Raw genomic sequence first — 14,489 nt, 5'->3', positions numbered from 1 at the left:
CACACCGTCTGCTGTTCTCTATGGCTCTGCACCTCTGCCTCTGATCAGGATTACCTTGTTAGCTTACGTTAAAGTTGTAGTGATTGTAATGGTACATAAACGTTAATTTCGGGCGATGTGGGCATAAAGGAATGGCGACTGTGCAAAGCATGTAGATGCATTTGACCCGTTGTGAGAAAAAACACCACAGACTTATTTCGGGTCGTGTAGGCGCACTGCTGTGTAGCGCTGCTCTGCTTTCAGAAGCACAGACTTGGCGGATATGACGCGCGGAGTTGCTACGGGGTTTTTCAAAATAAGAGTATCATATGAACCGAACGTTGCTAGCTGCCGGAGCCATAGATATTATGACTGGAGCTGCGCTTGGGGCGGAAATGAGACCCGCACAGGATTTTCAAAATAAGAGTATCGATATGAAATACACGCCAGGTGGCGGGCAGACCTCATTTTTACTCGCCAAACCTTAAATCTACACGCATTTGGCGCTTGGCGGGTGCTTATTTTGTTCCCTGGACACACTCATCCAAGCAACCCAGCTGGGGCTGATCAGACTCCAAGACTTGTAGAATCCATCACCCATGGCTCTTCTTGATTCACAGCCATCTGTGATGCCCAACCAGTGATGCCCAGAAGACTGTGGGCCTTGCAGAGAGTGACCCGCAAACCCTCTGTGGCCTACCTCAATAGGCACGCACCATGCACACCACCCCTCCCTGCGGCACTCATTCGCCAAGTCCTCATCATTTCCAGTCATTGGCCCCCTCCACCTGGTCTTCCCAGGGAACAAGCATGACCACTTGCCAGACACCAGGACCACATCTGCCCTGAAATTGGTCACTGTGATGGTCTGTGAAATCATTTGAGCTGCCACCCTAGGTCCACCTTCAACTCTGTCCTTGGCTGTTCCCAGCTGTGCCCTGCTGATGTTCTTGGCTGCGGCTGCGGTTTCTCCCCCGCTTTTACAAACATAATGACCTGTCTCACTGGTTGGAGGTACTTTTGCTCTAGGTGATGGCACTGCACACAGTGCACATGTGTCACCTTCAGCACCTGGTTGTGGTGCCAATGATAGCGGTCTTCTCCCATGGCTTTCAGGGAACAGCTGAGAATGTGCTCGGGTGTTCCTCTTCTCAAGTACAAGGGGCATAATCAGGGATGTGATTTCTCCGTTTTAAACCGGATTTACGGTTTTTCTGACCTAAAATCATGATACAAAAATATTAATTAAAAAGAAGTAAAAATCTTTTTTTAATTTTTTATATAATATTGAGCTTTATGTATGTTTTGATTATTTTTCCACCTGGTCTAAGCAAAACGCGAAAGCAACATTTATCAGACCTGCTATTCTTGCATAACAGATTTTCATTGGCTATCGATAATGTTAGCAGTTTTGTTGAGTGGAGCGAGATGCTGTAAAGACGTCAACACACTAGGAAACACACTAACACTGATTGCTATTGTATAACTGACCAACCAGGGAAGGTTACTTGCAAGCAGTGCAGCAGTCTGCCACTCAACACTACTCAAGGGAGAGCAAGCATTTAATGTGAAGCTCTGTAGAAACATCAATCTCTCAAGCATGAGGTACAGAAGCCAACCTAGACATGAGGCTGAGATGGAGAAATGTCACCACCTTCATTCTCAAAATCTGGTTGCAAAGAAGAAAAGATAAGGTCCTACCGTTAGTGTTTGAGCCAGGATGACTTGGGAGGGGTCAAGATGACCCCCTTTACATTTTTTAGGGGGACACAGATATTTGATTCATTTTCTTTGTCCCTTTCCTCTCCCACCTTCCTCTTCCCTGTGAACAGTTCAATCTATACAAATAAAATGTGTTCATTCATTCAAATGGTGAATCAGCCTTGCCCCAGCAGAAGGGTCTAGGAACAACATCATAGATGAACTGGAACTTCACATGATGTCTCAGTTTGCCAGAGCTCAGTCCAGGTTGATCCCATTGCTTGCTCCAATTTCATCCATGTACCTTGCTGCCACATCCCCACAATTCTGCTCCATTGGAGGATCCCAAGCTGGTAGATCCAGCCCTGGGTTCTCCACTGCTACTACCAGCCATGACTCTAGGTCCCGGTTGGTCTTCTGGATGAAAGCAGTGTCCTCTTAACTCTTTGAGCGCCATCGACTTTCCCCATCTATACTGGCTGGTGCCAGCTTTTCTTCACCATTTTCACGATCTTTGTGGATCTATTGTATATTATAGCTATGGAGACAATAGTATGGCTCATTTGACAGACACTATTTCTAGTCCAACATGTAAAAAATAGTTTGTTTCTACATACCATCGTTCGTTCACAATTCCAAGCTAAACATTGCCTCGTTTCACAAAAATCCAGGCTGGTTTTCTAGATTGTGAGATAAAGTGTGTTTTGTGCGGGGGCGGTCAGGTGGCGTAGCGGAGATTGCGTTCGTCACCAACACCGGAGACGCTGGATTCGCCTGTTCGAATCCAGCTCACAGCTCCGGCGTTGGCACCAGCTTGGCTGGCCGTTCACACTAATACAATTGGCTGTATTAGAGGGTGGGAAAGCTGGCGGGGTGGGTCCGGGTCGTTGTAAACAGCGACTCATACAGTTCGGTCGGGGCGCCTGCTCAGCACAGATAGGATCTAAGGGGGGTAGTGTGATCCTTCCACACGTTACACCCTCTCAGTGAGAGTCCGCGCTGCCAGGTGAAAAGAAGCGGTTGATTGGCTAGACGTGTGTCGGAGGAAGCACGTGATAGCCTCCACTCTCCCAGACCGACTGTGGGGGGTAAGTGCGCAGCGACCAGGAAGGGGATTGGGAATTGGCATAGCGACTAACATTGGGATGGGAGAAAATCGGAGGAAAAAGGAGGGGGAAAAAGATCCAAAAAAAAAAAAAGTGTGTTTTGTGCAGTGTATGCGCAAATTTCGCGGCTGCTCACTTGAAACCTATATTATTGCCAGGTCAAAGGTAAACACATGACCTTGTTTCTTCACAAAGCCGGGGGGGGGGGGGGGGGGGTCGTATATCCGATTCTGCGATCATATAAATGCATGTTTTATGATGGAGTTTCCAATGACTCCACCATCACCCCATCCCCCCTAGTCCGAAACCTTGGTGTTCTCTTTGACCCCACCCTCTCATTTGACCCCCACGTTTGCTACATTGTCAAAACCTCTTACTTCCACCTCTGCAACATTGCTAAAATTCGTCACTGCCTCTCCCCCCCGCCGCTGAAGCCCTCATACACGCCTTCATCTCCTCCCGCCTGGACTACTGCAACTCCCTCCTCACTGGCATCACCTCCCGCTCCCTTCACAAACTGCAGATGGTCCAAAACTCAGCCGCTTGCCTCCTCACTAACACCCGGTCCCGTGAACACATCACCCCTGTCCTCCACTCTCTCCACTGGCTCCCGATCAAACAACGCATAAACTTCAAAACACTACTCCTCACCTTCAAAGCCCTCCATAGCCTGCCCCCCCCCTACCTTACTGATCTCCTTCTCCCCTACCACCCCACCCGTTCCCTCCGGTCCTCCTCCACTGCCTCCCTCACTGTCCCGACATCCAAACTCAAAAACGTTGGTGATCGGGCCTTCTCTCGCACTGCACCCCGACTCTGGAACTCCCTCCCTCAGTCCATCAGAGACTCCCCTACACTCTCCACCTTCAAATCTCGCCTCAAAACCCACCTGTTCTCCCTAGCCTTCAACCCCCCGCACCCATAACCCCCCCCCCCCCCCCCCCCCCCCCCCCCCCCCCCAACCTGATTGATGTCTGTTCCTGTCGCTTTGTCTTTTTTTGTGTTATCTCATGCTGCTTTCCCCTCTTTCCCCCATGGTCTCTTGTTCCTTTTCTGTTTCTTTGTTTTTACTATGTTCCTATAACTACTGTCAGCGACTTCGGGTCATTGAGAAGCGCTATATAAATCAAATTAATTATTATTATTATTATTATTATTATTATTAAAGTACACGTAAAATAGACGTTACCTTTTGGTTTAGAGGTAATCCATTTCTCACTTTGAGTGAGAAAAAGTGTCTTGAATCAGAACAGGATCAATACATATAACGTTAGGTAGCCCTCATCCGTCTTCTTCATCTGCTTGGGCCAGACTATAGACGGAGCCGAATAGGTTTCCTCATCGGTCGGTTTGATTATAGTTGTTTTACGTTTTACCAGTAGTGCTTAGTCCAACAAACGCACCTTATCGTCCATAATCATCATCCATATAATCCATTTTGTCTTTTTCATAATATCCAATAGTTCGCTCGCCATTGCATTGCAGCCAGGTTACTATTGTGTGCTCGGGCCAGACTATCCCACGGAGCCGAATTGGTTTCCTCATCGGTCGGTTTGATTATAGTTGTTTTATGTTTGACCAGTAGTGCTTAGTCCAACAAACGCACCTTATCGTCACTACTGGCAATCGCGATTGTCGAACGTGTCCTGCTCACTGCTGCTCGCAAAGAGTACCTAGTTGTTTGGGGGCTGTGGGGGCTGGTACTAACACACAATAGCTGGCCCATGCATGTTCATAAGGTAGGCGATACTGCCAGCTGGCGGATTTCGATCGTCATTGCAATTCCAACGTTGTGCCAGGGAGCTCCGGCTGGATGTTTAGAACGGGGATCAAAGGAAAAGGATCAAAACCCGAGAAATCTCGGGTATGGCTCTCAACGCATGGCGAGATAAACCGACTTATCTCGGGTATGGCGCCCAAAGAGTTAAGGGTGCAGTAAAAGGTCTTACCCAGGCTTCTGATGTTTTTGTCTGAGTCCGATGGAATTGGGCTTTTTCCCAAGGAGAAGTGAAACGTCTCTGCCACCGTCCCTTTCTTGAGCACCAGGGACCTTAATTCTGCCCATATGATGCCCTTCTCTAGGCCCTGGAGGATCCATCTGCACCCTGGTGCTGATGTTGTAGTTACCACCATGTCATCCATAAATCAAATCAAATGTATTTGTAAAGCCCAAAATCACAAGGTAATGCCCCCATGGGCTGTACAAGTCTTCTTGAACAAGTCAAGAAGAAACATCACAATAAATCAAGAACAAAAAAAACATCATAAAATCCAAATATGCGACACTCCCAGACATTCCCCAATGAAGATGAGGAACAACTCACTAAAAACCTAGCAATAGGAAAAAAGCACCACAGGCCATGTGGAGGAGATAAACCTCAGATGGGCTGTTCAAAGGGGATCCCCCAACTGGATGTCGGTGATGATATAGTATTGCTATGGATGATATATGGGTGGAGAATAAAACAGGCGAATAGTGGTATGTATGTATGTACATGTAATAAAACACATATCGCTGCTGTCGGGACAAAACCTCATAACTCCAAAAACCCAACTTTTCAGCAGATGAAAAAAACGAACACAGATTTGAGGGTGAATAGAGTTAGGAGGTTTAGACAGATGATCGGTTTAATGCTTTCCCATTGTTTAAACTTTGTAAAACCCACACACACATATGGAGGATGATCTACAGAGTTGATTTATATTAAAAAAAAATATTAAAAAAATTGAGTTATGAGGTTTTGTCCCGACAGCAGCGATATGTACATGCAATAGCAACTATGATACATAAGAATTATTTTGAAAAATGGTAATAAAATAGAGCTAAGAACAATAACGAAAGAAAAAGCATAGGGAAACAGGCGCTGGTATGAAAATAAGATGAAGGCTAAATGTCGAGGTTCGGAGCTCAAAATATCAGTCATTCCATTTGGATGAATGTATGTATTCTGCTTTGATCCATTTGAAGTATGGGAGCGATGTAGAGAAGATCACACCACCATGGTCATCACCACGAGACATCCACCACCTTGGCCATCACCACGAGACATCCACTCACAGGGAGACAGGAACAGGGGTTAGAGAGTTACCGTGTTTGCAGTGAGCGGACATAGGAGCAATAGATACATGTAATAAGCATGTTATATTTATATATGCATACATAGTAGCAATAGAATATTATTAAATGAAAGTAGTAAATAGAACAAAGAGGCAGAGGACTACAAACACTAGTATACAGGATGAGATGCAAGACGATGGCTCAGGGGGGGCAGGAGAATTAGTCAGAACAGGTTGAGGTAGAGCAGGTATGGTTTGACGTTGTAGGTCGGACAGAAGACGGTATGAAGCTGATCCATGGGACCAGTGGTGCTCATGTCCAGTATGAGGTAGAACGGTCACTGGAATCTGTATATCGATATATCCACTCAGAGAGACGGGTTAGAAAATCTCCCATATGGGAGCAAGTAAGACATCCTAACTGAACTAGACAGATTAAACTAAGGGTCTATCCCCGACCAGGTGAGATCAGCCCATTTAAAATTTTGTAAGTGAGGAGTAGCACTATTAAAGTCAGATCTGGCCTGAATGGGAAGCCATTGTAGGGAGGACAAAATTTTTGTGATATTATCAAATCTTCTAGTTTTAGTTAGTATCCGTGCAGCCGCATTTTGCACAAGTTGGAGATTATTGACGCTTGAATTAGGTAGGCCTGAAAAAAAGCGCATTACAGTAATTAGGGTTTCAGCGTCGGCCAGAGTTAAAATAGGGTGAATTTTGGCGATATTACGGAGATGGAAGAAGGCAATTTTGGTGACACTTTTAACACTTTCCGTGCCAGCCGTGCCAGTCCTAGATACCCTGTTGAGTGCCAACACTCTATTCAATGACAGAGCGCTCACATTTGTGAACGCATAAACTATATCTTAAATTATGGCGATGTGTCTAATCTGCCCGTCGCTTATCAATGACTTGTTTGCAGTCAACATTGTCGAAATGGATTGTTTTTTAATCGGTTCATTTCCGTTTTATACCATTTTGAAAAACGCTCGTTTTTTGAAAGTTTCAGAAACAAATAAAGATTCCACATGAATCGCCCTTTGCTGGAATACACAAAACACATTGTCATTTTTCGGCCTATTTATGAATCGTTTTCAAATAAACGCTAGATTATCGATAGTATATGTGTACTTATGCACGCTATAGAAGCGGGCTGAAAAATCGATTATCTTATTTCCTGATCGCATACACACACACACACATACAGACATACGGGACACGTTGATATATAGGTGAAAACAGCTCTGATTATCCCAAGACTGGTCAAATAGATTCCTTACCTCAGATCAGATGTTCTCCAAAAAGATTATTCCAATTCCTGATCACCATTCCAAATATCGATTGCGTTTATTCATCCAACGCTGGGTGGTCGAAAGACATAATTCCACGCTGTTCTGATGGTGGGCAATAACTGCAATAGGCTCGGATTACATGCCTGACAAGTAAAATGTGGAATCCGGACTCGTTTTTTCCCATGCGTTTCATTCAGTCCAATCCAATGGGGTGCAGTACCATCCGGAGAGACGATAGGGGGCGGTATTTTCCCAATTCGAGCTCAGAGAGAGTGCCATTGGTAACGTGAGGCTAGATTGATGAAATATGAATGGAAATCGCTAATAAAATAAATAACTATTAAAAAAAACGGCATATCTCGTTTCTGCCACTCAACGGTTGGCATGAAATAACGAATTATGCCGTGGTTGGCACTCAAAAGTGTTAATATGTGCATTAAATGAGAGGGAGGAATAAAAAATTATTCAAAGTTTTTTTATGGTGGAGCTCTGAGAGACATGACGAGTATAAAATTTGAGGGAGATGTCCTCAAACAGGCCTCTCTGATTATGGGGGCCAACAACTAACATCTTGGTTTTATTTGCATTAGGGGGACTTGTCTGCCTCTCCGTCAGGCTGAGAGTGATTGCTGTCATAGTTTGGAGCTTTTGGTCTCCAATGTTACCCTTTACCATTGCCTCGAGGATTGACAACCTCAATGTCGTTATCAAACTGGCGCCTCTCCTTGCTGGACTTGGCAAACACGTCCAGTGTTTCGATACTCTGATTGGGTCTGACGTTCCGGGTACTGTGGGGTGACTCTGGGCCTGGCTCCTCCTGCGCTCCTCCTCACCCTTCCCACCCTGGTGGCTGTATGCTGTCTCTGCAGTTGTCGCCACTCTATTCATGGTCATCATCCAGTCTGTCCCTGGATGCCACCGTTTTGGAAGATGGAATGGTTGATACATACATTTCCTGATGTACTTGTACTGATGTACTTAAATGTGCTAAATATGGTACATTTAAGTACATATAATGTTAATGTACCGTCTTTCTCTTGTCTCTTTGTGTTGCAGCTGTATCAGCCAATGTGGGCGACTGCGTGCTTTCTTCTCTTTCCTACCGCTTCAGTCATCCAGCCCCACCTAACCCACCATCACAATCAACAAACCACTCTACTCCTGAAGTCCTGCCTAATCCTAACCCACCACCACAGTCACCAAACCACTCTACTCCTGAGGTCCTGCCTAATCCTAACCCACCACCACAATCAACAAACCACTCTACTCCTGAAGTCCTGCCTAATCCTAACCCACCACCACAATCACCAAACCACTCTACTCCTGAGGTCCTGCCTAATCCTAACCCACCACCACAATCAACAAACCACTCTACTCCTGAAGTCCTGCCTAATCCTAACCCACCACCACAATCACCAAAACAATCCGCTCCTGAAGTCCTGCCTAATCCTAACCCACCACCACAATCACCAAAACAATCCGCTCCTGAAGTCCTGCCTAATCCTAACCCACCACCACAATCACCAAAACAATCCACTCCTGAAGTCCTGCCTAATCCTAACCCACCACCACAATCACCAAAACAATCCACTCCTGAAGTCCTGCCTAATCCTAACCCACCTCTAGAATCACCAAAACACTCCACTCCTGAAGTCCCACCTAATCCTAATCCACATCTAGAATCACCAGAACCGTTAGAAGTTGCCCTGAACCCATCTAGCCCAGTCTCCCTCAGCGACCCAGGTGATACAGGAGCCATGTCGGATGACTGGGACGACACCCCATCTGACGGAAGAGAGAGAGACGGTGATACAAGAGGTGACGACGTAGAGGAGAACACCAGAAGAGTGCAGAAGATTGATACAGTAATGGTTGAGAGTAGCACTGCAGCAACGTCTGGAGTGAACATGAGTCAGCAAATTGTAGAGGTGAAAACAGGAGCACCACCAAAACCAGAACTAATGTCCATGAAGGAGCAGCCAAAACAGCCTTTCAAATCAATCCTTATAAAGGTGGTCCCTGTGTCGATAAAACCCATGTCCATCTCCCAACCAAATACTACCAGTGCTGAAACTGTGGACGGTCAGCAAAAACCCCAGACCCGGCGAGTCACGCTGCACCAGTGGGTGTCACAAATTGCCAGTAATTTGCCACTTGCAGCCTTGCCACCAATTCCTGTTAGCGACATGATAGTGGGGTACGGCGCTAAGCAGAGTGCAAAAAAGAAAAAGCCAGTTAAGCCGCCACCTAACAAATTTACCTGTGTGGTTTGTGACAAGAGCTACCCCCACCATTCCCAGCTAAGAGATCACCAACGTATCCACTCGGGAGAGAAGCCTTTCCGCTGTACAGCGTGTGATAAATCCTTTAGAACACACAGCTTTCTAAACAACCATCTGAAGACCCACATCTCTTGGCGTCCTTACAGCTGCTGTCACTGTGGTCGGCGTTACCACCATAAGTGGAGTCTGCAGAGACACATTCTTACGCATACCAATATGAAACCATTCCACTGCACCATCTGCAACAAGGGTTTCACCCAAGCTAGCTATTTCCGAAGACACATGGAGGTCCACTCGAGCAAGGAGAGCCATCCTTGCCAGCACTGTGGCAAAAGCTTCCCTACATTGTTCAAACTGACAAACCATGAGCGCTGGCATACCAGGGAACGCCCTCACATGTGTGAGCGTTGTGGGAGGCGATTCTTTGCCCCCAGTTTGTTGAAGCGACACATGGGCTATCATACAGGGGAACGCCAATATCTGTGCTCCCTTTGTGGAAGAACCTTTGTATACTTGTATGACTTGAAGAATCACCAGCGCAACCATGACAAAAAGAAGAACAAGTTACCATGCCCCATGTGCCAGAAGACATTCTCCAGCAAGCACTGCCTGAAGATCCATTTAAGGATCCACACCAATGACAGACCCTACAAATGCCAGGAATGTGGTAAATCTTTTACCCAGGTAGGAAACCTGGCGGTGCATAGGAGGAAACATAGCAGTGAGAGACCATACAGCTGCGATGAGTGTGGGAATACCTACAAGCTGGTCTCTCACCTGAAAGCCCATCGGTTGACTCATATGGCTGAGAAGCCGTGGACATGTGCCACCTGTGGGAAGGGGTTCACTTACCAAGGGGTTCTGAGGAAACACGAGCGAATACACACCAGAGAGACTAGTGGATACCCCAGGAAGCGACGCTACAAGAGCAAGCAGAAGCCCTCCCTCAAAAGGAAGCCTGATGATGATGATGATGGAGATGATGATGATGATTGTTGATGTTCAGAAATGATAAAGTGAATGTACATGGTTACATGTACAAGACTTGGTGGCAGGTCCTACGCCAGCATATCCCTCTACATGTAGAGGAGACGTCTCCTGTACATTTCCATTTAAGAAGAAAATGTGCGAGTCCAAGAAGTACTGAAATATAGAGGTCCCTCTTTGCCGAAGACCTTTCAACTGAGACACTCTTAGGCTCCATAGTAAATGTAAAGGAAGATCCAAATCATTATTTTGTGCAGATTTTGTAAATAGACATTTCAATTAAGGTGTTAAAACTGTTAATATGATCTCGTAGGTGCACCATACAAGGGTAAATCATATTTTCAATCCAACCTAAAATTCTAGATTGATTTGCTGAAGAAAAGACGAAAGAAAGCTTCAGAGAAAGAACATATCATGTTGGACTTTAAAGGGATAGTTAATTATTTTCTTTACAGTTAGTGGTATGAAATACTTGCCAGTAGTAATTGATGCATAACCATTAGCTTACTTACAGAGTCCCGTGGTTCAGGCCAGGTTCTGTGTGAACAAGGAAGCTTCAGACGAGCAGCAGTGTCTTGAAATAAAACGGTATACACTGGGGCTAGTTCCAAGACAACATGTTGGTCTGAATCATAGGAAACATTGGGACTCTTAAGTAAACTAATGGTTATGCATCGGTTACACTGGTTATGCATCGGTTACACTATTAGCAATATACAACATAATAAATATTCTTGATTGTGGGTCAACTTAATTGAGGCAAAATCTTGTCAAATATATTCTTGTAACAGAATATCTCTGAAACAGTTTACCTTTTAAAATCAGGCCTTACCTTGAAAGGGTTACAGTCACAAACAACATTGGTGTGAGATGGTACGGTTTAGTGATGTACATCCCATTGTTCTTATTTTGTTGTGAAAAACCATGTAAACTAAGTAAGCCTGTGAATGAAATAGCATTTCACCTGAGCTTGAATAAAGAACTATTGGTTTTCTTCCTGTTTTCATCACAATGTTGTCTCACATTTGAATGTTAAATGGTGTCACTTTAAAGTCATTCTTATTCTAACAAGTCACCCTGAAAAATACTCTGGAATTGGATCATCTCTATGTGACTTTGACCCTGTGTTCCTTCACCAAAGAACTAGGGGAGCAGAGGCCCATGAACATTATGGCATAGAGAACTCCATATGGACATAAAGAACATGACAGAGAACATAGGGACATGGATAACATGGCATAGAGAACATATGGACATAAAGAACATGGCATAGAGAACAAGGACATAAATAACATGGCATAGAGAACATGGGGACATGGATAACATGGCATAGAGAAAGCATAGGGACATGAATAACATGGCATAGAGAACATATGGACATAAAGAACATGGCATAAAGAACATGGATAATATGGCATAGAGGCCATGGCAAAGAGAATAGGGACATGAATAACATGGCATAGAGAACATGGACATAAAGAACATGGGGACATGGATAACATGGCATAGAGAACATGGGGACATGGATAACATTGCATAGAGAACATGGACATAAAGAACATGGGGACATGGCATAGAGAAAGAAAATAGGGACATGAATAACATGGCATAGGGACATAAAGAACATGGCATTGGGGACATGACAACATAGGAACATGGACATTAATAATGTAGGGACATAGTGACCACAAAGAGCAGTAAATAAGGACAAAGAACATGGCATAGGGAGAGATAATAAAGAAAATGGCGATCATAAACAACATAGGGACAGAGATCATATAGACATAAGGATATAGAGATAAACAACATGGGGACATTAAGGACATAGGGGCAGAAGTAACATTGGGGTTAAAATTGCCACACAAATTATACATAATGTTAAAGTAGGGCTGGGTTATGGACCAAAAATAATGTTCTAATTTTGTCTATGTTTGTATGTTAGGTAAATCTGCGACTTTAATTAAACTAAAACAGCCAATCACACATTGACGGGGGGGTGTTGAGAATGTGGTATTTGTGCACTGCTGAATTACTAATCCGGGAGGAGCACAATATCTCATTTTATACAGTGGGGTCAAGTTAAAAAAAAAAAAAAATGTAATCAAATTGAAAGACACATCACACATGTGAATGAGTCTCTGCTTTACAGATCTACCCAAGACTAGAGGGACTGCCAAGGGAGTCCTGCAAGCCAGAATTCTGGAGGGGCACAATCAGGAGGGTGCTTTCATATATCTATATCTAATTAAATTAATGTATGTTCTCTAAATTTATTTCCATTGTGGATATAGTCTATGTGAATTGATGCAGAGTTGCAAAGGAGAGTAAGGGGGTAGAGTTCTCTCTCCTGATTGGATAAAGTGCCTCCGCTCTGCAGTAAACACAAAATAAATGTTCTGGTATCCTGTTCCCACTTTATTCAATCAGGAGAGAGAACTCCACACTGCAAGTAATATTTTTGTTTTTAAGAAAATGATGTGCCTGAAACAAGTAAAATAATCGTCCAGTGCAGTAGACAAATTTAGACTTCTTGAAATAAGTAAAAATATCTAGGGTTCTCTCTCCTGGTTGGATAAGGTGGGAACATACCCACCAGAATACCAGAACATTTATTTTGTGCTTACTGCAGAGTCTCCCTGAAGGACTGGGATACCCATGGTACTGACTAAACACTATATATATCATTGATAGCTATCGGAATGTAGAGCTATTATTTTAACACTTATTTGAACAACAACCACTTTACAGCACCTTTAAGGGGTCCTTTATGTGAAAATGTCTGGGAAGCACTGATTCAGAGAACATCGATAATAAAACCACAGAAGAAACCTGTCAACATGGTAATAGCTGTATTTTCAAACACAATGCATAGGAAGCAGCATTAGTACAGGTGAGACTGTGCTTAGCTTATTCGTTGTTGGTTAGCATTACACGAGGTTAGTGTGGATAATAGCTCATCATCTTGTAATTAACTTCATTACTCCACAAAACACAGGAAAGTATTGTTATTATACAGTATGTCTGAGTATATATACACATTCACCTAACACCTGTGAACATGAACTGTTTATCTGAAGGAACAGGGACTTACTTCTACTAACCAATTCAGCAACACATTTAAGCTGTCAGCTGTGTAACCTATATTATCCAGAAGTATTTTTCAGGTATGATCTATAACTACATATTATAAACATTTATTGTAAAAAAAATTATAGTAATAAAATAGTGTCGGGACCACAGTATAGATACAAAATAACTTTGTGAGCTGTCTCTGTGAAAAGTGCTATATAAATAAACTTTACTTACTTACTTACTTACTAATAAAAAATAATAATGCTAATACAAATGTGGAAATCACATTTTCATTAATTTAACATCTTTATAAATGTACAGTACAATTTTATCTGGGTGGCAACTCCCTATTGTTTGTTTTATATATATATTGACAACCCTAGTTGAAATCTACACTAGGAATAACTGCGTGCTTTTATTTTAGGGTATAAAATTAACCGGAAGTGTAGACTTTTATTTTCCTAACAACAACCTGAACCCGGAAACCCTTTATTTCAATCTGCAGGGCTTGACGGTCCTAATGCTACCTTGACTTTTAACTAATTATATATTACTTGGTGTTGAGAATTTAAAAAAAGAATAAGTCAATTTGTGCATTAATTTCTTCTCGCAAATTATAAAGACATGGAGGCAGGAGGTAAGTTGCTAAATTAGCCAAAGGCTAACATTAGGTAACGGTAGCCAGTTAATATTAGCTAACGGTTAGCCAACTGCCTGGCCATGCCCAAACTTTACGTAAAGCTTTCCCGTAAAGGTAATCTAGTTTCATGTATGGTATGGTGTCGCCTAGGTGTGGTGCAAACCCTGTGCCAGGTTGGAACTTGGAAGAGACTGAGGGCATTTTTTGTATTCAACCATCGAAAAGGCTAAATAACAACAACCGATTGATTGATTGAAAACTTTATTAACAGATTGCAGAATGGGTACAGTACAGCTCAATACACAAGGGGATGCAGACCAGAGAAAGACTTTCGTCTTGTTTACATCAGGGGCCGCCATTTTCAATGCATCAT

General features: G+C 43.6%; 1 protein-coding gene across 1 annotated transcript in view; it reads left to right on the top strand.

The window, feature by feature from the left end:
• Nucleotides 1–11,364, top strand: part of LOC311242021 (uncharacterized protein) — a gene marked incomplete at its 5' end in the record, with an annotated part of 62,323 nt that extends 50,959 nt beyond the window's left edge. The window contains one exon of the mRNA XM_084330977.1: nt 8,192–11,364. Within this exon, the coding sequence (XP_084187103.1) occupies nt 8,192–10,416 (2,225 nt within the window). The 3' untranslated portion in view covers nt 10,417–11,364. The remainder of the gene's footprint in view (nt 1–8,191) is intronic.
• Nucleotides 11,365–14,489: the final 3,125 nt, after the last annotated feature.

The sequence above is a fragment of the Notolepis coatsorum genome (assembly GCF_963971535.1).
Source record: "Notolepis coatsorum genome assembly, chromosome: 15".
Lineage (NCBI taxonomy): Eukaryota > Metazoa > Chordata > Actinopteri > Aulopiformes > Paralepididae > Notolepis > Notolepis coatsorum.
Note: the sequence above shows the minus strand (reverse complement) of the source record. Positions and strands in the feature narration are given on the sequence as shown.